The following is a 24,096-nucleotide window of genomic DNA, read 5'->3' as shown; positions in this document are numbered from 1 at the left end:
CTTGTTTGTCTGTTTGTTTGTTTGTTTGTTTGTTTGTTTGTTTGTTTGTTTGTTTGTTTGTTTGTTTGATTGTTTGTTTGTTTATTTGCTTGCTTGCTTGTTGGTTTGTTTGCTTGCTTGCTTGTTTGTTTGTTTGCTTGTTTGTTGGTTTGTTTGCTTGTTTGTTTGTCTGTTTGTTTGATTGTTTGTTTGTTTTTCTTGTTTGCTTGATTGTTTGTTTGTTTGCTTGTTTGTTCATCGTTCGTTCGTAAGAAATAGTGTAACTTCACATTTATTTTGTTTTGAACATTATAGTTGGTGCGCTTTGGTTGAAGGATTGATTGGTTTGATAGTTGGTCAGTTAGATGGCTAGTTACAATGTTATTTTATATTATTTATTATAGTTTTTAATATTTTATATTTTCAGTTATTATTTTAGATTTAGTTTATTATTTGCTCGTGTTGTTTTTTTATTTATTTTTTATATATATAATTATATTTAGCTCTAATATATAAAAGGCAATTTGAGGCAACATTTCTAAGCCATTTAACCCCTGGGCCGGCGCGATAGGCTCGTTTTTTTCCGTATGAGTGCAAAAAATAAATAAATAAAAAATATTATTTGTTATCTTATATGCTTGTGTTATACATCAATCGATCCTGTTTAGTGTGTTTTTGTGTGTGTGTGTGTGTGTGTGTGTGCTCATAATAAAAACAAAGTGTTGTGCTTTTTGCTAAATAAAGAAAAATAAACATGATGCGAGTTCTGCCTACTCTCCGTCAGTGAAGTCAATTCTGAAACGTGTCCAAAAATGAACTGTAACTCAGCGAATACTCAGTCAAACAGGCATACAAACACACAGGCATGAAGCTTGAATTCTCTTCTTTTAAATGAAGTAATTTTTATAAAAAACAAATATTCACAGTTTATATAATATGTATGTAAAGAGAGAGATGTCAGTCGTTCTCATCTCAGCTAATTAAGTTTTAATGTGACTCCGCCTACGGAGACCCCGCTATTCAAACGCAAATGTGAGGCGATCCATACAAACCTGTGAAATGCCCACATCCGCTGGATAAGGCCGGTGGCACACTGGATGCGTGGCGTAAGCGTCTCAGCTGCGTGGCGTGTCCGTTTTTATTTCGGCTCCCATGTTAACAGTTTAGAGTTTGCACACTGCCTGTGTGAGACGCGCGTCTCAGGCGCGGCACGAGCCGCATGGAAAACGCGTGCATTCTAGAAATAGAACCGACGCCTACAGTGCCGCTGCTAGCCATTTTGGTGCCCTAAGCATAATTCCTTTATGATGCCCCACCCCACCCCGACCCCGAGAAAAAAAAAAACATTTGTTTTTGCCAGTTTAACTTTTTATTACCAAACATATAACTCAATACCAATAACACAATGGCAGCACCACAGTATAAAACTTAAGAACACTAAAAAGAGAAAGTAAAATCTTCACAGCTTTGCTGACTTTGTAAACATATGTAGAATAGCCAACACACACTACACATTTGAAAGTGCAAACTTTTCTTCAGTAAACAGAATAGCAAAATAAAAAAACTATCAAAATAATCCAGACATGTTTTTCCCAAATTCAATGTCACTTTGAATAAATTACATTTATCAGACAAAATATTCAAACAAAGAATCTCATACGGGAAAAAATTATAAACATTTAAAACTGAAAGCATGGCAGCCAAGGAGTTCTCCCCCTTTATTCCTTATTTATCAACTATTTGATAAATCTAATATAATATAATATAAAAGCATAATAGAATGAGGTGCAATAATGCACACAATTAAACAGTATTGTTTGCTTTACATCATTCATATTGACATTTTATATTTTTTATATATTTAACAGGAATTGTTAGCCTACCGTGTGCACTGCACTGACTGCTAACGTTAACTGTTACTGAGAAAGTATTAACCACCCTCATGTCAAAATAAACCATAAACTACTGCTCAATATCTAAAGAAAGATAGTAAAGAAAGTAACAGCTAGCTGGCGTCAGTTATTTGTAAAACGGGAAGTGTTTAACAGTAAAATCTCAATTTAGCTTGCACCGAAGTTATAAGTTATAATAACATAGTTTGCTAACATTAACGTCAGCAAGTTCGAGGCGCGTTAGCAGCAGCACATGCAGCACATTTCCCTTATTTAAGAATGATTAAACATGGACTTACCTGCAAGTGATGCACGGGCATCATCTCGCAGTTTCGTCTTCTTTCTTTTCTCAGATCCTAACTCCTGCTGTCTTTTAGGGGCCATTTCCAAAAAAGTTGCCTACTGTCTGTCTGTCAAACTTCGTTCGCGTTCGCAAAGGCGCCCGCGCGAACAACCGGCACGGACCATCCAAAGCGAGGGGTGCGGTACTTTCTAGACTAGAGCAATTAAATGATCTTGTTCACCCTTTTTTGTTCCATATACATGGCTAAATTGTGCCTAATAATATTTCTATAGGCTAATGAAATAATATCGGCATTATAATTTTTTTTTAATTAGGCTATTTTTGGTGCCCCCTCAGCACTTGGTGGCCTATGCACAGCGTGTGATGCGCGTGGTGGGAGCGGCGGCGCTGGACGCCTATTTTTCACGCGACACGCAAGCGTCTTGGAAGCGTTTCCATGCAAAATTGAATAGGAAAATCTGTTTATATGTCATTTTGACACGAATACATATTAATAAATGTCCTTTTGATGTTTAAAAGTGTCTAGGTTTTGACATAAATGCAAATATAAATGTAATTTTACAAAATATGATCAATTTTCAAATACTGCTGTATTGAATGAACAGCTTTTAGCAAACTCTATTGCTATACTGAGATGAGGAATATATACTGTATGTGTTTTGTCAAAAATAAAGTCATCAACTAACTAATGAATCCTTTACTTTGAAATACGTATGATAAAATGTATACTTTAGTTCTGAAAGACGTTGACTAGTTTTGAAAAGATTATAAAGTATGTATGTGCATGCATATATATGTGTGTGTGTATATATGAAGAGTTCAGATGCAAAAGCCTCTAAATGCCATCTGAAATTTTCTTCTAGAATGATCATTTTTATGAAGCTTGTATATTTAGGTTAGCTATAGGTGACACACCTGAATGAATGGCTCATTAAGTATGCAGGGACGTAGTCTCACCAGGTGTGAACTACTAAATATGCATGATGCTGTTGGAGCGTTTACGCCCCATCCGCATATTGGCTTTCCAAGCTAAAAGTGTTTCACAAAACTAAAATCAATGTATCGTTTTATGTGAATGATTAGGCAAGATGATTTTCACATCATTTTGAAGAAAAAAATCTAGGCGATGACATCCATTAGTCAAAAGTCTTATTGCCACATATTAGTATGTGTTTTGTGGCCTTATTTCAGAAACTTTAATTTTTAGTTTTTTCGATAACCATGCATAAACATTATTCTCTCAAAAATGAAAACATGTACATACATGTGGCTCACATATTATGGAAGTCCTGTTTGTGCTATATAGAGTGAATTTACACCTTTGCCATTGATATGTTTATACGCAACTGAAAAAAGCACAAATGTCAGGGCATGTCAGAACATCTCAAGGACCCCAAAAACACCCCAGACCCCAGAGGGTTAAGTTTAAGCTTTTCCATCTAGTACCTATATTTAGTTTTTATTTCAGATTTATGGCAATAGTAGTTGGTTCGCTTGTTGACTAGTTCAGTAGGTTGGTTGCTTAGTCACTTGCTGACTTGTGTATAATTGCATTTAAAGTGTCAGATGATGAATCTACACAGGGATTCTGGGAAACCTGGTTTCTCCTTTTCATTATATTTGGAATGTATCCGAGGAAAGTCCTCGCCCAGAAGAACAGAAGAACCGGCGCAGACTGAGAGAGCTGCATATCACGACACTCACAGTTTAATGGAGGAACATCATTACTTCTTCATTAAGGTAGAAATGTAGATTACATCTGAACAGTGATTGAACAGACTGAGCCATAAAGGAGAAGGAAGTGACAGAGTGAGACAGAAGAGGAGAGCATGTGAGGTCTGGGATAGACAGTTACACGCTGCTTGAATTACAGAGGATTTTCATTTCATTTTAAAGTACAGTCCATGAAAGGCATCGGAATACGGTACACAGAAAGCTTTTTTTTTTTTTTTTTCATGCAGTCTGCGTTAAAATACAGAAGAAAAAAAAACGTAAAAAAAAAAAACTTTTCCAAACTTTAACTGGATCATTTTCTTTGGATGGAAGCAAACAAGTTTCACTAGAATTAAACCACTTTAGTGATATTATGTGAATATTTTATATCTACCAACAGTGTATATATATATAATAGTATATATAATCTAATAGACACTTTACTTTCTGCTGTGTGATATTAAAGTCTACAGTAAAGATAAGGTAACCTTTCAGATTTGAATTAATAATATGAGGAGACATAAATGAAAGGGTTATTTTTGTTCCATTTGCTCAGAATCGAGTCTATGTGAGATCCTGTATTTCATTTTGAGAGATTGCTCTCATTTTAAACTCCTAGAGCATAATGAGGTTTTAATTAGACCCTCAAAACCTCTTCATGTGCAAATTTACAGACGCACAATGATGTTCAAGACCGAGGATACTTGACAGAATCTTGTGATTTTTCCACTTGTTTTTTGGGTTTTTTTTGCATTCACAGTCAAACAGGAGGTAATCTGACCAGATTCCCCTCCACTCTCATATTCTAGAAATACAACGCTGATACAAGACTCTTTTTCTCCCTTTCTAATAAAGGTTTCAAAAGGTGTTTATATTTGTCTCAGCAGTGACGTCATTAAAGAACCATTCTTGGTTCCTCAAAGAACCTTTCATGAATCTTTCATTTGTTGAAAGAACCTTTTTGTTTTTATTCTTGAGTGTGAAGAATAATCTTTTCTAATAATCTGAAGATTATTTTTTTACTGTAAAGAACCTTTTTTGCGGTGAAAAGTTTCCATGGATGTTAAAGGTTCTCCATGGAACCATCGATGCATGTGTGACTTAAACCCCCTTAAATGCATGTGTGGATCAGAAATGACTGCATGCTGGTGGAAATTAGATTATATATAAAACTACCTACTTTTTTTTCCAAGGAAAAATAAAATGAGAATTTTTCATAAATAAACAAAATTGTATTAGGTTGAGCTTCTTAGCATGCTGAATTGAACTCATGTTTACAGCGTTTTGTTTCAGCTGTGTTGCGTTATCAGGGCTTGCCCTCATATTTCTTCTTGCAGCTTCATAGGTTGTTTCTAGTAAATGGCATGGTGCATCAAATCACATGTTGAATGTAATCAAGGAAACATCTGCTCCTGAAAAGTGATTTGAACAGCACCTTGATTGCACAAATGCTTCCTCTACAATAGTAGCCATGCAGCAATTTTACCATCTGGAAGTTTGTAGTGTGGAAGAAGTTCTAGCGAACTCTTATATGTGAACAGGTCAGGCATATTTTAATTCCTTTGACACGTTTAAGTTGAATATCCCTTCAACTACGCTCTCATATGAGAGGCTACCTCAACAATGCCAGAAGCCATTAAAATGTTTGTCTTTAATTAACTTTAAAAAGGAATGGATTACTGGCACTGATATTGCAGACCTTTCCATCACTGAATGTGTCAAACTGGGGCCACATCATGTCTGCATTTCCATTAGCCCAGCCTGTGACCCTCATCAACCCCATTCACCAACGCCCTCTGGAAATGCCACTCTCATACAGAATAAATTACCGGCAAATCTGCTCCATAAAAATGTTATTGAATAATAGTTGAAAAGCTCTCGTCCCCTGCACAACCTGAGTGTATCACAAAACAGAACTGAGGAAACAATATTGTGTCTGTAACAAACTCAGATGTCAGACTTATAATGATCTGACTTACTGGGAGAAGCCCTTACAAGCCAAACTACCTACAATGATGCCTTCGGAGGGCACTGAAGTGTTTATAATCTAATTCAATCAAAATAACTTGAAAAATGAGTTTAAAAAGACAATTATATTTGAGCCTGACACTTTTCAGGGCTCCAAAGCTCTAACAGTGGAAACCTTAATCTGCTGCATTATTATACAATATTATCTAATCCTAATTCTGTAAGAACCAAATTAAATGTGTATGTGCATCCACAAAGAAAAAAAAAGCTGATTTGAAGTAAGAGGGGGACTCTAGATTCACTGAGAGGAGCATTCGTCACTATGATGGTCTCTTCTTGTGCAGTGTACACTTGTCGAGTGTGATATTGACTGTTAACACTAAGGTGAAAATAGGCAAATACTGCAGTATAAGTCTAATGCTCTTCCCCTGCTTTTCTAAAAGAAAAAAGACAAAATAAACAATCAGTCCATCCATCCATCAATCAATTAACCAGTCAGTCCATCCATCTATAAATCCATCCATCCATCAATCAGTTCATCCATCCATCACTCAATCCATCCATCCATCCATCCATCCATCCATCCATCCATCAATCAATCAGTTCATCCATCCATCAATCAATCAACCAATCACTCTATCCATCCATCCATCCATCCATCAATCAGTTCATCCATCCATCAATCAATCAACCAATCACTCTATCCATCCATCCATCCATCAATTAACCAGTCAATCCATCCAACAATCAATCAGTTCATCCATCCATCAATCAATCAATCAACCAATCACTCTATCCATCCATCCATCCATCCATCCATCCATCCATCCATCCATCAATCAGTTCATCCATCCATCAATCAATCAATCAACCAATCACTCTATCCATCCATCCATCCATCCATCCATCAATTAACCAGTCAATCCATCCAACAATCAATCAGTTCATCCATCCATCAATCAAACAACCAGTCACTCCATCCATCCATCCATCCATCAGTTCACCCATCTATCCATCCTTCCATCCATCCATCCATCCATCCATTCATTCTTAAGAAGTTTTCCTTTGCCCCAGTTTGCATTGGCTCTCTCATTAGAGCTTTCTCTGTAAAGCCGCCGTGGGACTATTTGTATTGTGAAAAGCGCTATGCAAATAAACATGAATGGAATGAATTATTTGCAATTCTTTCCTGAATAAATCGATGGTCGTGGAGAGACTGTTCTGGCTATTTAGGATTGATTATTCTTCTCGGGGAGAGTTTCGGGATCAGGGATGGGTAAATTATACACCACTAGTGTTGACTGTTGTGCAATAATCATTTTTACTAGGCACTACAAAGGCTATGATTCATTTACAGACCTTGATCAAATGCTGAATCAACAACACTTGCATTTCCCTGAAGCCGTCTATCCATTGCTTACAAACAAACGTCACACTGTAGACCAGAAGCCATTCATTTCCAAAGGCGAGTCCTGAAAAGTCACAGGTGTGAGTCTGTAGAATGCAGTTGTCACTCCCGTAATTATCTAAACTGAATGTGAATGTAACCATATTAAAGGTGCTCTAAGCGATCCCAGGAGTCGTTACTTCTTGTTGACATTCGAATTGTTGTCAAACAAAACGGAGGCTAGTTCCTTATCCTTGTCCCTCTTCTTTGCAATTTGTTCATCGGAACGTCGTCTCTTTGGTCGTGTGTCGGCCATAATTCAAACTTCCCTCTTCATGCTTCTCTGTTCTCTCTCCTCCACACACCCCCTTCACGTGTACGCGCACTAACCCTCAAACCCCACCCTCCAATACTTGTCGGTGATTGGCTGGAACTCTGTTTATTATGTTTCGTGGTGCGGGTGAGCCCAGTTTGTTTTTGTTGCCGTTTGTGGAGCCTGTGGTGTCTAGAGAGACCGCGTTTTTTTACAGTGTGTTCAGGGGACAGGCAGCTAGCGGATAGTGAGGAGATGTTTGCTGTATGTGACAAAAAATGTTTTGGCCAAAAAAACGCGTCGCATCACTTACAGCACCTTTTAAGACTCAAATACAGGACTGATTCTATTGCTGTGTGGCAGCTTTCTTTGTTTAAGGGGTTCCCAGATAACATGAAGAGTGAATGTGCATTTTCATTCATCACATCTCCTTCACTCATTCCCCTGTTCTTCTCATCTGTGTTTGGCTTGTTTGCATCAGTGTGTGCAGGGCCGGCCCAGACCAATTTGCTGCCCTAGGCAAGATTTTACCTGGTGCCCCATGCATCACAGCCCATTTCACCCCGTCATTGTGTTCATGATTATTTAGCATATATATGTATATATATATATATATATATATATATATATATATATATATATATATATATATATATATATATATATATATATATATATATACACACACACACACACACACACACACACACACACACACACACACACACACACACACACACACACACACACACACACACACACACACACACACACACATTACAGGCTAAACACAAATACCAAGAGCATTACATAGCATTCAAGTCAAGTCCCCATTATCTTTTATAGCACGTTTTACAATACAGATTTAATGTAAACTTTGCTATTTTGAATAAACCTGTAAATAAATATCATTACTAATTTTGGCAAATACATTTTAAAAATGCCATAAACAGTACAGGCCAAAAGTTTGGAAACATTACTATTTTTAATGTTTTTTCAAGAAATTTCTTCTGCTCATCAAGCCTGCATTTATTTGATCAAAAATACAGAAACAAAGTCAATATTGTGATATATTATTAAAATTTAAAATAATTGGTTTTCAATTTATTATACTTTAAATTATCATTTATTTCTGTGATGCAAAGCTGAATTTTCAGGATCATTACTCCAGTATACCACATGATCCTTTAGAAATCATTATAATATGATGATTCATTATCAAAGTTAGAAACAGTTCTGCTGCTTAATATTTTTTCATAACCTGTGATACTTTTTAGGATACTTTGATGAATAAAAATAAAAATTAAATAAAAAAATTAAAAATAGAAATCTTTTGTAACAACAATATACTCTACTGGTCAGTAATTTGGGGTCAGTAATTTTGTTCTTTCTTTTTTTTAAATAAATCAATACTTTTATTCAGCAAGGATGTGTTAAATTGATAAAAAGTGATCGTAAAGATGATTTATATAATTAGAAAATATTTTGTATTTATTTTCATCAAATATATTAGGCAGCAGAACTGTTTCCAACACTCATAATAAATCAGAATATTAGAATGATTTCTAAAGGATCATGTGATAGACTGGATGTCACATGTGACACTGAAGACTGGAGTTATGATGCTGAAAATTCAGCTTTGCATCACAGGAATAAATGATAATTTAAAGTATAATAAATTGAAAACCAATTATTTTAAATTGTAATAATATATCACAATATTTATTATTTTTTTCTGTATTTTTGATCAAATAAATGCAGGCTTGATGAGCAGAAGAAACTTCTTTCAAAAGCATTAAAAATAGTAATGTTTCCAAACTTTTGGCCTGTACTGTATCCCCCCAAAACTGCACAACTGTAGAGTAAAACATTAATAAAAAAAAGTGATAATAAAAAATGCGTCTTAAAACTGACATGATTGTTACAAAATCACACAGTCTGGGGGACTCTGGAGAACTCAGAACAACTGCTAACATTAAGTTATATATGGTAAAAATAACTGCCATGAAATTATAGTATCTTACTCCTATGCAATAAATTGTTCATTCACTAAATCACTTTACCTCTGTCTTTATCCCCTTTTATCCTCTTCTCTTCTTTTTGGCACTGTATCTATCGCAGACTATGCTCATTTATAATGTGTCATGTAAATTCGGCCATCTGTCACAATCAGGAAACTTTCACCGTGTCTAGAACTGGCGCGAGCTGCCAGGCCCGTGTGTTAACAAAAGCAGTGCTGTCTACATTGGATGCGGTGTCGCGCACGCTACACAACAAATTACACAAATTACCAACAACTGATTGCGCGCGCGCTCTGTTTCTGAAGCACTTCAAGCACTCGATGGGCGGGGGAAGATTGATGAGCCGGACTTTTTTTTGCTTTATTTGGTAGTATTTCGAATTAATGGTTTTAAAATAGTATTATAAAAAAAAAAAAAAATGTAAAAAAAAAATGTTCACTCGTTCACTCATTCTGGCGCCCCCATGGATGAGTGGCGCCCCTAGCATTTGCCTATTCCGCCTATGCCGCGGGCCGGCCCTGAGTGTGTGCATGTGTCTTTGACGCAGCAATACATGCAGTGTTGTACATTTTAACTGGCTGATGGAAGTATTCTTAACATGCATTATTAAAATCAAATAATAAAGAATTATCTGTTGTATTTTTTAAGTGCAATTTAAATAGGCCTACCGTGTTTATTCATTATCTGTCTTGAGATATATTGTATGTCTAATAGCAATACGTAATATTGTGATTTAAGGACCACATCCACCAAAAAAAAAATATATATGTCTAATAGATGTCACTGACATTTGAAATATGTCTAGATGTCACTGGCTTCATGCATTTCTCAACTTTTTGACATTCTCACTACTTGCTAGTTTGCGGCGCTATGATGGTTTATGTTATCGAGGTTCAGGTAGGTGAAACACTACCTGAGTGTATGTGACCCTTGACCTTTGTTATTCTCAGCCGCCCACCTTTCAGAGGAGGGGCTGCAGCTTCGCCCTCGCCAGCATCCATCAATAATTCAGGCTTCACATTAATTACACAATCGCTCTGCAGGGTTCTGCTCTCCACATGTGGTACAGGCTTCCAGTCATCCATCACCCCTTTCAACCCACTCACATAAAGCTCACATTTCTCCTGAAGTCCAGACAACGGGAAAAAGCAATTCTTTCATTTCTGCAGGTCTCCTGGCAGGTGTTTGTTTGTGCGAGCATGCATTAGAATGCAATCTGAACTGTCGCGATGTTGACGTGCTCGCCAGCTGTCATAGAGGAATTCAGTTAAGACATCACAGGAACGGGGCGGGTGAGAATGATTAAAATTGTCAATAGCGAGCACAGTTATGAAATGCCACGGCAATATCAGCCTCCTATGCATCACAAGACAAATGGCTTTCATCTTAGAGCCACTGCGGCCCCTGATTGTGTCAGCCACATTTCAAAGGAATTATCCCGTTAATAATATTTCACCTGTTTCATATCCACTCCTAAAGGGCGGCAATCCAAAAATTGTTCATCAACTTTAGATCACACTGAAAACTGTAATTAGCTCCCAGCAGCATAACTGCCTCACATATGAAATATCTCTTCTGTATCTGAATCTACAGCAGTGGTTCTCAAAGTGTGGGGCGCACCCCCCAGGGGGGGCCCAAGGTTACTGCAGGGGGGGCGTGGGAGATCAGCAGAAAAAAAACAAACAAACAGCCGCTACGTTACTACGGCGTTCAAGTGCGTGAAAGCGGTTAGCGCTCTGCCTTTATAAAGCGGCAACGAACGGCAATTACTGAATCGTTCTTCTTCAGACCGTTGGAACAAGCCCAACATAGAAGTTGCTCGCCATAGAAAAACACCTCTTCAGCGGACCGAATCACGAGCTGCTATTGTGAACGCGGCACTCCGCTGCTGTGCGCGCTCTGGTGAGAAGACCAACCAGAAGCTGAGCTCGTGAGGCACTCTCCAAAGCTGCTATATATCGGTGCTTTTATATAGTGTCCATCCAAAGCATTACTTAACTATTTAAATGTTGTTGTTTATTTAAATTAAAAGTTCTGGTCTATTATACTCTCTTACTGTTATGATTCATCTATCTATCAACCACATTTATCCTCCAAATTTTCAATACTGTATGTATTCAAAAATCCGTTTTTATTTCCCATCACTCCGAGTGATTCTTCTTATAGATAATCATTACTGCAATACAATATTTCAATGATTATTTTATTTTATTTCTATTTTTTTAAATGCATTACAGTAATACAAAATGAAAAAGGGTTATGTCCTTAATTGGTAAGGAATTATGTTTCACTAATATTATTAGGGGGGTTGGATGTTGTCATTACAAGTGACTAGGGCTGACTTCTAATAGTCGAGGATTCGACGATTCGATTCGGAGAGGTCTGATTCGACTATGAACCTCATAGTCGAATACATGGGCGTCAGTTTGGTTTGAAATGTGCTGGGGACAGAGATGCATTCGCATTTTCAGAAGGGCTGGGTACCATTTTTATTTTATTTTTTCAGGTCATGTTTTGAAAGACGATGTCCTGTAGCTTACTAATGTAAATAAATAAAAATGTATTCAAAAATCTGCTTCACATTTTCAGCAGGGCTGCGGAGCGGCTGTGAGTTGACTCCACACGGTTCTCATGTGCGTTAAAAAGCTTTACATGGTTTAATGTACCTAAACAATGATAACCAAATTCCCCTCTCATGTTGCTCCACATAACCACTTAAAATGATAAAAAAAAATCGAACCCAGAGTCCAATTATTATGGGCGTTATCTGATATTAAGCGTTTCTGCTTCACATTTTCAGCAGGGCTGCGGAGCGGCTGTGAGTTGACTCCACACGGTTCTCATGTGCGTTAAAAAGCTGACTCCACACGGTTCTCATGTGCGTTAAAAAGCTGACTCCACACGGTTCTCATGTGCGTTAAAAAGCTGACTCCACACGGTTCTCATGTGCGTTAAAAAGCTGACTCCACACGGTTCTCATGTGCGTTAAAAAGCTTTACGTTGTTTAATGTACCTAAACAACGATTACCAAATTTCCCTCTCATATTGCTCCTCATAACCACTGAAAATGGTCAAAAAATCGAACCCAGAGTCCAATTATTATGGACGTTATCTGACATTAAGCGTTTCTGCTTCACATTTTCAGCAGGGCAGGAGCGGCTGTGAGTTGACTCCACGCGGTTCTCATGGGCGTGAAAAAGCTTTACGTGGTTTAATGTACCTAAACAACCATCACCAAATTTCTCTCTCATATTGCTCCTCATGTTTATGAAATGTTATGATATATGTGTGATATATATGTGTTTTTTTAGCTCTTTTGTTTGAAATGGAAAAAATCTAGCTGCTATCTAAAAAAAAAAAAAGAAAAAAAAAAAGGTTCGACTATCAGTCGACTACGGCAAAATCTAACGAATCAGATTCGACTATGAAAATCCTTAGTCGAAAACAGCCCTACAAGTGACTCAAATTCAATCAAAAATATGAAAAACTACTCACTCCCATTTATCCACAAAAATCCAAAATATTTTTGTTTTAGTTAATATGTGCAAATGAAAGTGCTCTGTACAGAGAGGACATAGACATGTTTCAGTTCCAGTGAACTTCTTCGGTCTTACGATTACTGTAACACAAGCAATATTTTTGCTTTACTAAATCCCAAAGCATGTTATCAACACAAATCAGTTAATCTAGACAGCAATCCACATTAGTTTATCCTAATAATAAACAAATTTGAATATATATATATATACATGATCCAAACGAGTCGGCACAGTCACCATCATCTAAAGAGCAAAACAAGTTCAGTTATAGTAAACTAGATCAATTAAAATTAAAGCTGCAAGCAGCATTTATCAGGGTTTAAGGTCTTTAAGCACATAAGCATTAAAATACATTACGTTTTATTTAGCAAGCATGTAACCACTGACATCATAGATGGAAAAGACCATTTACAGCCAATACAAGCAATTTACCATAGGAAATATATGGTTTTCAAAGCTTTTTAATAGTTACAGCGCCACTTATGGTCCGATCTCCATATGTCGCATGTTCTCACCCATTTTCGTAAAGTTTTGAGTTTTCGTTTAGGAGTTATAGGCTTTCAAGTATATGTTTTGCCACATCCATTGTCTAAATGACCCTGTTATAGCTATCCAAAGGGTAAAGTTCAACATGTGTTTGATAATTATTGATCTAGAGAGTCCAGAGAATTGTACTGCACTGGTTTGGTTCCGATCAGGCAAAAGACCTAGGACTAGAACGCAAAAGTAGGTTTCACGAGTTCACACTTACATCAAATTAAACAGAGTAAAGATGATGGTATTTGGCGTGCTGTCGGGGGGAGGGATCTGAGATTGGAATTGTTTGCCTGAACCCAGAGTGTTCCCCCTATTGTTGTAAGAGTAGTCAGGACTAGAAGTGAGGAGAGGGAGTGGTGGAGGGATGCTGTTAAACTTCTGTATATATATACATATCTTAATTCGTTGATTGGGTTGATTAACTGAATGTGCTTCACGGGTGTTTAATTAGCTTTGATTATCTGAACGTGCTTCTCCCGAACTTTGTTAATAAAACATCATGTAGTGAATGATGGGTGAATAGTATTTGGTCAGGAGTCACTGTTCAGTACATCATAGATACCATAAAATGACAAATGATCTACTAAATTAAACTTTTTTTTGGTGACTGCATGGTTTTATGAGATTCGCCCTTGTAGTTCATGTGAAATATTACATTGATCAACAACTAGATCAGTTATCATGTGTGGATCAGCTGTAACCGCTTGTTAAGGCTGGTGTCCAGGCGCAGCTGTAATGCTGTGTGTGTGTGTGTGTGTGTGTGTGTCTGCAGAGCTTGTTAGGGTGACATGTAATGCGAGCAGGCAGGCTGTGGGCAATGCCAATGCCCTTGCCATGGGAAATCATGCTCAGTCTTGTTAGGGGAAGTTTGGAGGCTCTGTCCTGTGAGGACTGCTAATAATCCCGGTTGTGGACGTCCACCTGCTCTACAGAGACAGCCAGAGACACGCTCATTATTAACGCATATGTTCCACTGTGGGACGCCGTTGCATGTGCACGCCGTCAGCGTTTTCACAGATTCGTGTTTTTGAAGTTTACATGGAGATGATAATGTTTTTTCTTTAAAAAAATCAATGCTTGCTCCTTGGAACCAATTTCAAGGTTTACGTTCTCGAGCCGCCAGGCACTGTTGTTGTGCGGGTGAGCGGGCCAGAGCGTGTTAAAGCAACACTAAAGATTATTTTTTACCTTAAAATAATGTTTCCAAAATCGTTTCATTGGTTTATCAAGTCGTAACAGGGTGAAAGGCACTTCTGTATTCATTTGCGGCCCTATATCTGCTATAACCGTTGCAAGTTTGCCAGATCAGGTCGCGTTTCTGTAGTTCGATTGAGACAAACTGAAGACAAATTTGACTTGCTTTACGGCAAGCGTTACTATAGTCATTACATAAACAGCGAGCGTGTGTGCGACAGTAGGCTAAATTATTTACGACAGTGGTAATGGACAATTCCTCTTCCAACCTGTAGGGGGACCGCAGAGGAGAAGTGCTTTAGTGTTGCTTTAAGGGTTTTCTGTTGACATGGCATGAAATCATGCATAACATGAAATAAAAATGAGAAATATTTGATTGCACTTTAATTTAAGGTGACATAGTTACACTCGGATAAGTACTGGATAATATTAATAATATTAATGAACTATAGAGTTACGGTTAGGGTTAGGGTTTGGTTTAGTGTAATTTACTTGTAATTATGAATTAATACTATAGTAAGTACATGTAGTAACGTGTAACTACATCACCTTAGAATAAGGTGTTACCCAATATTTTCTTATTTTCTTTAAAATGTGTTAATATCAGATAATAAAAAATGTTTGTTAGTTCAGAGTGTATTAAGTATTGTTAACTTTTATTGTTAACTAGTGAAATCGTATTGCAAAGTGTTACCCTTATTATTCGTAATAATGATTCTACTTACAGTAGATAATGCAATACACAATTTTTCACAGATTTTTTTTTTAATTAGCATACATTTAAGGTACATTGTAAAAAATTTATATATATTTCAAAGTTGTAAATAAAACAGATTATTTCAGACCATTTCAGTCTTTCTACTTTAAAAGTCCATGTTTAATTTAAAAATGTGTTACTTGTCATGTTTATGTAATTACTATAATAATGAATTATTATTAGCAATTTCAAAAAAAAATTCTACATTTTTTCAGTGCAGTTGCTGTATGACAATTTCAAAAGCTTTCTGTTTGTTTGTCTTATTTAGAGATATCTCTTGCAAACTTCTTTTTACTGTTTCTCTCTTTTCGAAAGCCAGACTTTTACTGTATAGCGTTCCAATTTGCAGCTTTTTGTGTTTTAGAAACAGCCACTTGTACAGTATATGAAGAATGCACCTGACTGACATGTGAAACATTCAGCCACGGTTTTGTTTTTGAGTTTTGTTTCTCCACTGAGACTAATTTGTCTCTATTCACGCTGTTTTTGTGTGAGCAGAGAATCAGCAGATGTATTGGACGGCTCTGGAAGCATATCTTTTATCGTTCACAAGCCGGTGTCATTCAACATGTGTCTGATCAGCAGACATTTATGTTACATGACCTTACGTTAACCTCCAATTAATTTCTTTGCTGCTTATGTTGTAGTGTACAATGCTTCATTAATAAGAAGCATGAGACTTTTGCTCGAGGTGCTACTGAAATAAAGAGCACTCACCAAGAATGTGAATCTCAGCATGCATTGAATCGAAAAGCACTCAGTCGGCTCTGTTACTTGCAAGGTTTTGAATGAGACTAATTCAAGGACACAGTATGAGTCACATTGCTGAATCTCTAATAACAACTGAAACACAGTCTTTGTTCAGCGGTTGGTTGGCAAATTGATTTAATTGTTTTTTTTGTTTGTTTGTTTTTTCTGAGGTCAATAGATCTATTCTATTCTATTCTATTCTATTCTATTCTATTCTATTCTATTCTATTCTATTCTATTCTATTCTATTCTATTCTATTCTATTCTATTCTATTCCATGATTAGCATTCTAGTGTTCTGGGTGGCTGCTGACCCAAGTCATAAACCAAAGAGCCACAGAACTCATGTAATAGATTCATTTATTAAATCTGTACAAAAAAATAATACAAAAAATCTGTGCTGCTCAAGAATAAATTGAGCCTTTAATTACAGCGAATGCCTGACAACTGACAACTGCGACTATAAAAGCATATCAAGTGGTGTAATAATATTTAATATTTTCGCCACAATAAGTAAGCCTAATCATTTCATTAAAGTAAATTAGTTGCAAGCATGTTATACTTAGATTTGTGATTAAAATAATGTTATTTTTACTAAATATTTTCAGTTGAATTGTTTAAAAGCAATTGAAGCCAATTAATATCGCATCACTGAGATTTGCAGCTCCCGTTATGTTTTGCATGTGAGTAGAAGAGAATGTTTTTACATAATTGCAGAAGGTTATGCTTTATTCCGATAGACATTCTACTAACCATAAGTAACAAATAAGTCAACCAACTCTCATTCATTTGCAACTACATATTAATTAACTCTCATTAGAGTATTAGTAGGGTTTGGGTTAGTAGAATAAGTTGACATAGTTGCAAAGTTACTTTTAATCAGTAGAATACATGTTGAGGAGCGTCAAAATAAAGTGTTATCAGACAGTCTACTAATACTCTAATGAGAGTTAGTTGACATGTAGTTGAACAATACATTACTCATAGTTAGTACAATGTCTGAAGTGGACAATCAAATAAAAGTGTAACCTTATATATTATACGTTAAGCCAAAAGTCAAGTCGCCTTTATTTATACATCGCTTTTTACAATACGAATTGTTTCAAAGCAGCTTTACAGTGATAACAGGAAAATAATGCTTTTTTCGGCACAACAAAGTGCATCATAAGTGAATCAAAATGCCTGCATCTGTGTAGTTTTGCTTTGTGTTGAGTTGTATGATCAATTTCTTCCACTTTACAGAGTTTGTAAATTAAACTGACAGTTGGATTTATGTATTTTTTGTTATAATGTGTGGTTGTCACAATCACAAAACTATAGATCACTGCAGAAGTTTGCCAGATGTCATGGCAACAACAAAGCACAAACTCTCTCTGTGACCTTGCGCGTTCAACTCCATCCTCACTGAAAAATAGAGATGGATAGGAACAAATTACATGTCTGTGTCAGTCACAAAACAGACAGGTTTCGAGTGTGTCCTGCTCTCAGACTAAACGCTGGTGTGCAGCTTCTGGCCGTCAGCTGAAGCTTTGAAAGTTTGTCCTCATGTTCGTACTGCAAATGTTCACATCCTACTTTTTTTTATGTCTGAGAATACACTCATTACAGTAGAAACAGTAATATTGTGAAATACTATTTTTTATCTATTTTAATGGCAAAGCTGAATTTTCAGCATCATTACTCCAGATCCTTCAGAAATCATTCTAATATGATGATTTGATGCTCAAGAAACATTTATTATTATTATCACTGTTGAAAACTGCTTAATATTCCTGTGATCAAAGCTGAATTTTCAGCATCATTACTCCAGTCTTCAGAGTCACATGATCCTTCAGAAATCACTCTAATATGATGAGTTGATGATCAAGAAACATTTAAAATGTTACAAATGATTACTTTCAAATAAATACATAAAAATCTTCTTTTGAACATTCTATTAATCAAATAATTGTGAGGAAAAGAAATGCATCACAATTTCCACAAAAATATGAAGCAACTGAATTCAACATTGATAATAGTGTTTCTTGAGCATCAAATCATCATATTAGAATGATTTCTGAAGCATCTGGAGTAATGATGCTGAAAATTCAGCTTTGATCACAGGAATAAATTCCATTTTACTATATTCACTTTACTATTTTTAAATAAATGATCAAATAAATGCAACGTTGGTGAGCAGTCTACATGTGCAATCTGTTCTTAGACTGAAATTGTACTTAAAGATGATAAACTTTACATGAAATGAAATGTTGTGTTTATCTCCTGTGTTTGCCCTGTAGGGAGGAGGGCATCATGTCCACATATTTCGAGACAGTGGACGATCTGCTTGCGTCGTTCGGTCCAGTGAGGGATTGTTCCAAAGACAACGGAGGATGCCGGAAAAACTTCAAATGTGTTTCAGACAGAAGGATGGACTCTACTGGCTGCATGGTGAGTTGCCATTGTGACCACAGATCATCCACTGGAACATCAGTGTAATAATCGGTCAGGGGTGTGTGTCCCGAACAACGCCGTAACTCGCTGCTTCACTTCCATAGTACGATCTATCGTTGAAGAAATCAATTAGCTAGTCACGACTGTTTCACAAAGCAAACTGGTCGTTCAACCACGTTTGTTTATGACGTCACGACGGCATGTGGTGGAGAAATAACTTTCTTTAATGAATCTGTTTGAGATCAAATTAACGCTAGATGTTTTGCTATAAATTACAGACATGACATCTGAGGACTATTTTTCATTTTTCTCAGTTATTTTTCTCAGTTATTTCCAGATTCAATCATAGACTCGTTCTCACGCACTAGAGCTCGTTCACACATGCACACTCTTCAAAAACAGTGCGTTAAATCTTTTGACAAACTAAAAGACGTAAATAACATTTGTATGCATTCTTAAGAAAATATATAGATTGGACTGAATTGCTTGTTTGGCTCAAGATAAAGATTTATTGAGTCCACATGTCATGCAAACCAGAAACGTCTCGGTTACGTATGTAACCCTTGTTCCCTGAGTAGGGAACGGAGACGTTACATCGTGATGACGAATGGGGTTTTGCTTAGAAAGCCTCTCATCTTCGAGAAATAAAACGAGCCAATGGCAAGCAAATGCCATGGGTCTGCGGAATTTGCATAGCGTAACATCGCCCCACCTCGTGGGTATATAAGGAAGTACGCTGGCAACATGCAGATATGTCTTCGCTGAGGAGCCGAGACTGAACTCAGGCGTTCCAGCGGTACAGCGGAAGTGGCAGGGAGACGTAACGTCTCCGTTCCCTACTCAGGGAACAAGGGTTACATACGTAACCGAGACGTTCCCTTTCATAGTCACTACAAGTTACGTCTTTTTTATCAGTTATTTTGCTTTATTTCCAGATTCTATCATAGGCTCGTTCTTACATTGTTGAGCTCGTTCACACATGCGCACTCTTCAAAAACACGGCTTTAAAAGTCTTGATACACTAAAAGACGTCAATGAGATTTGTATGTATTCTAAATAAAAGCTTATTTGGCTCAAGATAAGGATTTATTGAGTCCACATGTCATGCAAACTAGAAACTCTGCTTCTAACCACAGGTCGAGATCTGTCGCTCAAACACACAACTCTGCGACGCTGTTTGTGAATGTTCGTTGGAACGATTGTTTCGGGAAACAATGACTCGTTGAACTGCTGATAACGACGGAACTTGCGAACATAGTTGGCTAACAATGCTTTTGGGGAACACACCCCTGTCGTATTGGTTCAAGTCATCTCGTATAGATCGTATTTACGAGTTGAACGCACATGAACACAATGTCGTAAATACGAGTGGGGAGCTCGGGATTTTCTTTAAGCCCCGATCTTTACGAGTTGTGGGCGTGTTAGTGAGAAACATGGCAGAATACCACAATACTTCAAGGCAGTGATATTGTCAGGCTTTTCTAGTTACAATGCAGTAAGCTATACTGCGAATAAGAGTAAGAATATGATAGCATTATTATATAACAATGCAACATGTAACGATAAAGTTGGCAGTGGCTTCATAAATTAATTAAAAACAAAAAAACAAAGTACACATAACAAAATGCACATTTCTTTGTTATTCATTGTCTAGAACAAGAGTTTAAGAACCTTACTGTATTTTTGTGTAATTAATTAAGAGAAAATACATCGCCATCTTACTCCGACGAAAGTGACTTGAGCGCGCCGTAAACACGACTTCCCACCTCGTACGTACGAACTTCCCAGGAGGACTTGAACGCACCATATGACTGACTGTGGTTAAGAGTGTGTTGTAGCTGCTCTCGAGCTCTCATTCGAGAAGAACAGCAAATACGTCTCATTACAGGCGGATAAGTTTGTCGCGTGTTACATGTGCAGATTAAAAGGAAGGGAAATGAGAACAAGGAAATGCAGTTAATGGCTTTTTTGGGAGACGAGCTCTCCTCATAAAGCAAGGAAATTGATGAGCTCACCGCTCTCTGTGCTGATGGATGAATCAATCATGTACAGCAGGATGGGCTTTAATCACTCACACTTTTATTAGGAATAAAAGTCTGACACTGATTTTGCAATCTGATCAGTTGCAGTGTTTTAAAAGAATAGTTCAGCCAAAAATGAACATGCTCTTATCTTTCACTCGTTCCAAACCCATTTCCTCCGTGCAACACAAAAGGTCACATTTTGAGGAATGTCCTAATCACTCTTTCCTTTTGTAATGAAACAAGTCTGTCAAGTGTCAAATTTGACATAAAAAATGATTGGTTCTCGCGTGTTTCGTCATCATGGATGTCAAACCTGACTTAATTTTTGAAATATGCTTAATTGCATTGCATGTACACTAGTGCACTTCGAATTTTAAAAGTATTAATACTGTACTTGCAGATAATATACTATTATTGAAATAAAAAGCCGCTTAAGTGTGCTTAAAGAGAATGCACTTTCTTAACACACTGAAGTGCACTTTCAGGTAATGTAGTCTACAGTAAGATTGGTCTCCATTGTTAGACGGTATATTTGTTAAGGCTGACCTTAAGTGACGTAAACGCTTCAGGAAAAAAAGTGTCCATACTTGTGCATTTCATTTTAACATGGCGTTTTAACATGAGTGCATGAATGGTGCAGGTATAAAAGGGTATAAAACCTTGAATGTAACTCGACACCCTTGCCTCGCTTAGTATGCACGGTTCTATGAATATGCAAATGAGCCCCGCCTCCACTCACTCACTCAGCTCAGAGATCCACTGGTTGACGATCACACGTTGATCTGATTGGTTACAAGGTAGTTTGTGACGTCAGAAACACCAGCGATTTCAAAGCGTGTTTTTGAGACTGTCTTTGGTTCACTGCAGTTTTAAGGAGGAAACACTCAGCAATGGTGTCGACTTATGAATTTACACATGGTTTTCTTGTCTTAAAGCACATTAAAAACACCACATAGACATATAAACAACATTAAAAGCTTGATTTTCACCACAGGGGGAATTTAAAGTATTGATGTATTTTGCCTCATGCTGGTCTAACTCTTGTGTGGCCCACCTTGCGACCTCATACATTTATATGATTTTTAAACAAAACAAATCACTTTTATGATTTATTTTCACACAAAATCTGTTGCTCACTCAATGTTCACGATTCTTTTGTGTAAAAAAAAAAATAATACATTTTTCCTTCCAGTTGTGCCTTATACAGCATTTCACAAATGTGTTAAAATTTGAGGATAACATTGAAATAATGTTTTTACAATTCCCTTGTAGTTTGGTCTAGCTTAAATGCATCTATAAAAATCTTCATACACACCCAACACCTGTACGTGTATAACTCCTATCTTAAGCTTGACACTCGGGTACAGCGATACAATTTCCTTCTAACTGCTGGCTGGAGTGGATTCATTTCTGGATCTCTTGACCCGGGCCGAGGTCATGAAGCCACTCTGGCTTGTGTTTTACTCTCTTCAGCTTCAGTGACATCAAGAACTTTCAGAGCTTTACCTTCCTTTGCCACTTCTCCACACTCTCGGTAATAGAGGTGAAGTGAACCCTTAAAAGGATTAAGCAGCGATTGCTGCAAATGCCCTAAAAGTGCAGTGCTGATTGTTTTAGGACAGGCTGTGTTTTTATAAGACAGACCGCATTCAGTGCTTGGCAAGATTACAAATGATGTCACTTTCTTTACAAATGCTCGTCTTGCAACAACTCTGTAATGATGACCCAGACTCAAAATCCTTCATGCATTTAGCCGTCCCTTCACTCTTCTCAGATATTTGCTGCTAAATTACAGTCGTACGAATGCTTGCTCTGAGAAAGAGATGTGACATTAATGTACAGGTACTGATTTATTTATTTTTATTTTTATTTCTCTTACACATCGATCAAAGGAAGACTAAACATCACCTGGACAGTTTTTTTTTTTTTTCACCCAGAAAATAGTGGGGACTCTGAAAGTAAGCCATAGACTCCTCTGCAAAATAATAAAAAAAGTAATAAAAAAAACACAACAAAATAATAAAAAAATAATAATAAAAAACAAGACAAAGCACATGCACCATAAAAATCAGTGGCATGCGAGCGATGGGAAAGTGATTAATAATAAATATTTTAGTAGTGAAATGGCACCGTCATTAAAAAGAAAAACTAAACATGCACTTCTAAGTTGCTGATGGCAAGTATAATTACCCACATAGCAACATTGTGACGTCCCAGATCCGGCCCACATCTGGCACACGTGGAAAGATGATCTGGCCGACATGCGGCGTGGAATGACGGCCCTTGGGCGGCTCACTCCTGTTTGCCAGATCTGGGCCACAAGCAGGCCATAGCAATGCCACATGTCAGCCAAGAGCAGATAAATAAACCAGAACTGGAGCTTATCTGATCCACACAACCTGTGTATATTAAATATGGAGTCATCTCAGCCTTAATAAGCCTGTTAACAAGCAGAATCATTGAAGGAAAGCAGAGAACAGAAAAAGAGACGATCAGAAACTACAACTGACTTCAGCCACAGCCTTAGATGAAATCAACTGAAGAGAAAAGAAGACATTAAATCTCTCAAGATCTCAGCAGAGGAGGATTAAACAACTCCACAAACAGCATTACCAGCTTCACTCATTACTAACCAGACTGACTTTATTTCTGTCAGACGGCTACAAAAGTTTTTATTGAGAATTTAACAGGAGTTTAACTCTAATGTGTTTCATTTGAAGTCACCATAATGGTGATTAGTGTTTCATTCAGCAGCAAAGAAAGCTAAAGTGAAATAAGATCTTGTGATGGTGGTTACCTTTTAATGGTGTCATACTCATCATGAAATAGACTGATTCACTGATGTTTTTTTTAATCTAACAACTGTGTCGTGCCATTAATACACTCACATTACAAATCATGTGTTCTTGTATGAAATCCAGCAGTGTTATAACAATCAGTTAAAAGATTTTAACAAACATGAGCACAAAAACTAATGCTATGCTAACACACAGATATCAGCACATGAATCTCAACAATGGTGACAATCAAAATACTCAGATAATCAGATCAACTCTGAACATCACAGAAAAGCTACTAAATGTCACAACAAAAACAGCGAAAAATAAAAGCAAATATTTAAATTAAACAAAATAATATGACAATTCAGCTGCATAATTTATTCATGATGCAATGCAAGCTGGGAGTTTTGTACAATGCTGGTTCCCAGCATGCATTGCAGCACATGGTGGTTTTGATTGCAGGCTACTTCATGATGATTTTAAAACCATCAACAGGGAACCCATAT

The 24,096-nt window shown here is 36.9% G+C and overlaps 1 protein-coding gene across 1 annotated transcript in view; it reads left to right on the top strand.

The window, feature by feature from the left end:
• astn2 (astrotactin 2) overlaps nt 1–24,096 on the top strand; it is a 455,595-nt gene that overhangs the window by 278,599 nt on the left and 152,900 nt on the right. Inside the window, exon 11 of the mRNA XM_081365202.1 lies at nt 18,633–18,783. Coding sequence (XP_081221328.1) covers nt 18,633–18,783 — 151 coding nt within the window. The remainder of the gene's footprint in view (nt 1–18,632; nt 18,784–24,096) is intronic.

The sequence above is a fragment of the Scardinius erythrophthalmus genome, assembly GCF_964197995.2.
Source record: "Scardinius erythrophthalmus genome assembly, chromosome: 5".
NCBI lineage: Eukaryota > Metazoa > Chordata > Actinopteri > Cypriniformes > Leuciscidae > Scardinius > Scardinius erythrophthalmus.
Note: the sequence above shows the minus strand (reverse complement) of the source record. Positions and strands in the feature narration are given on the sequence as shown.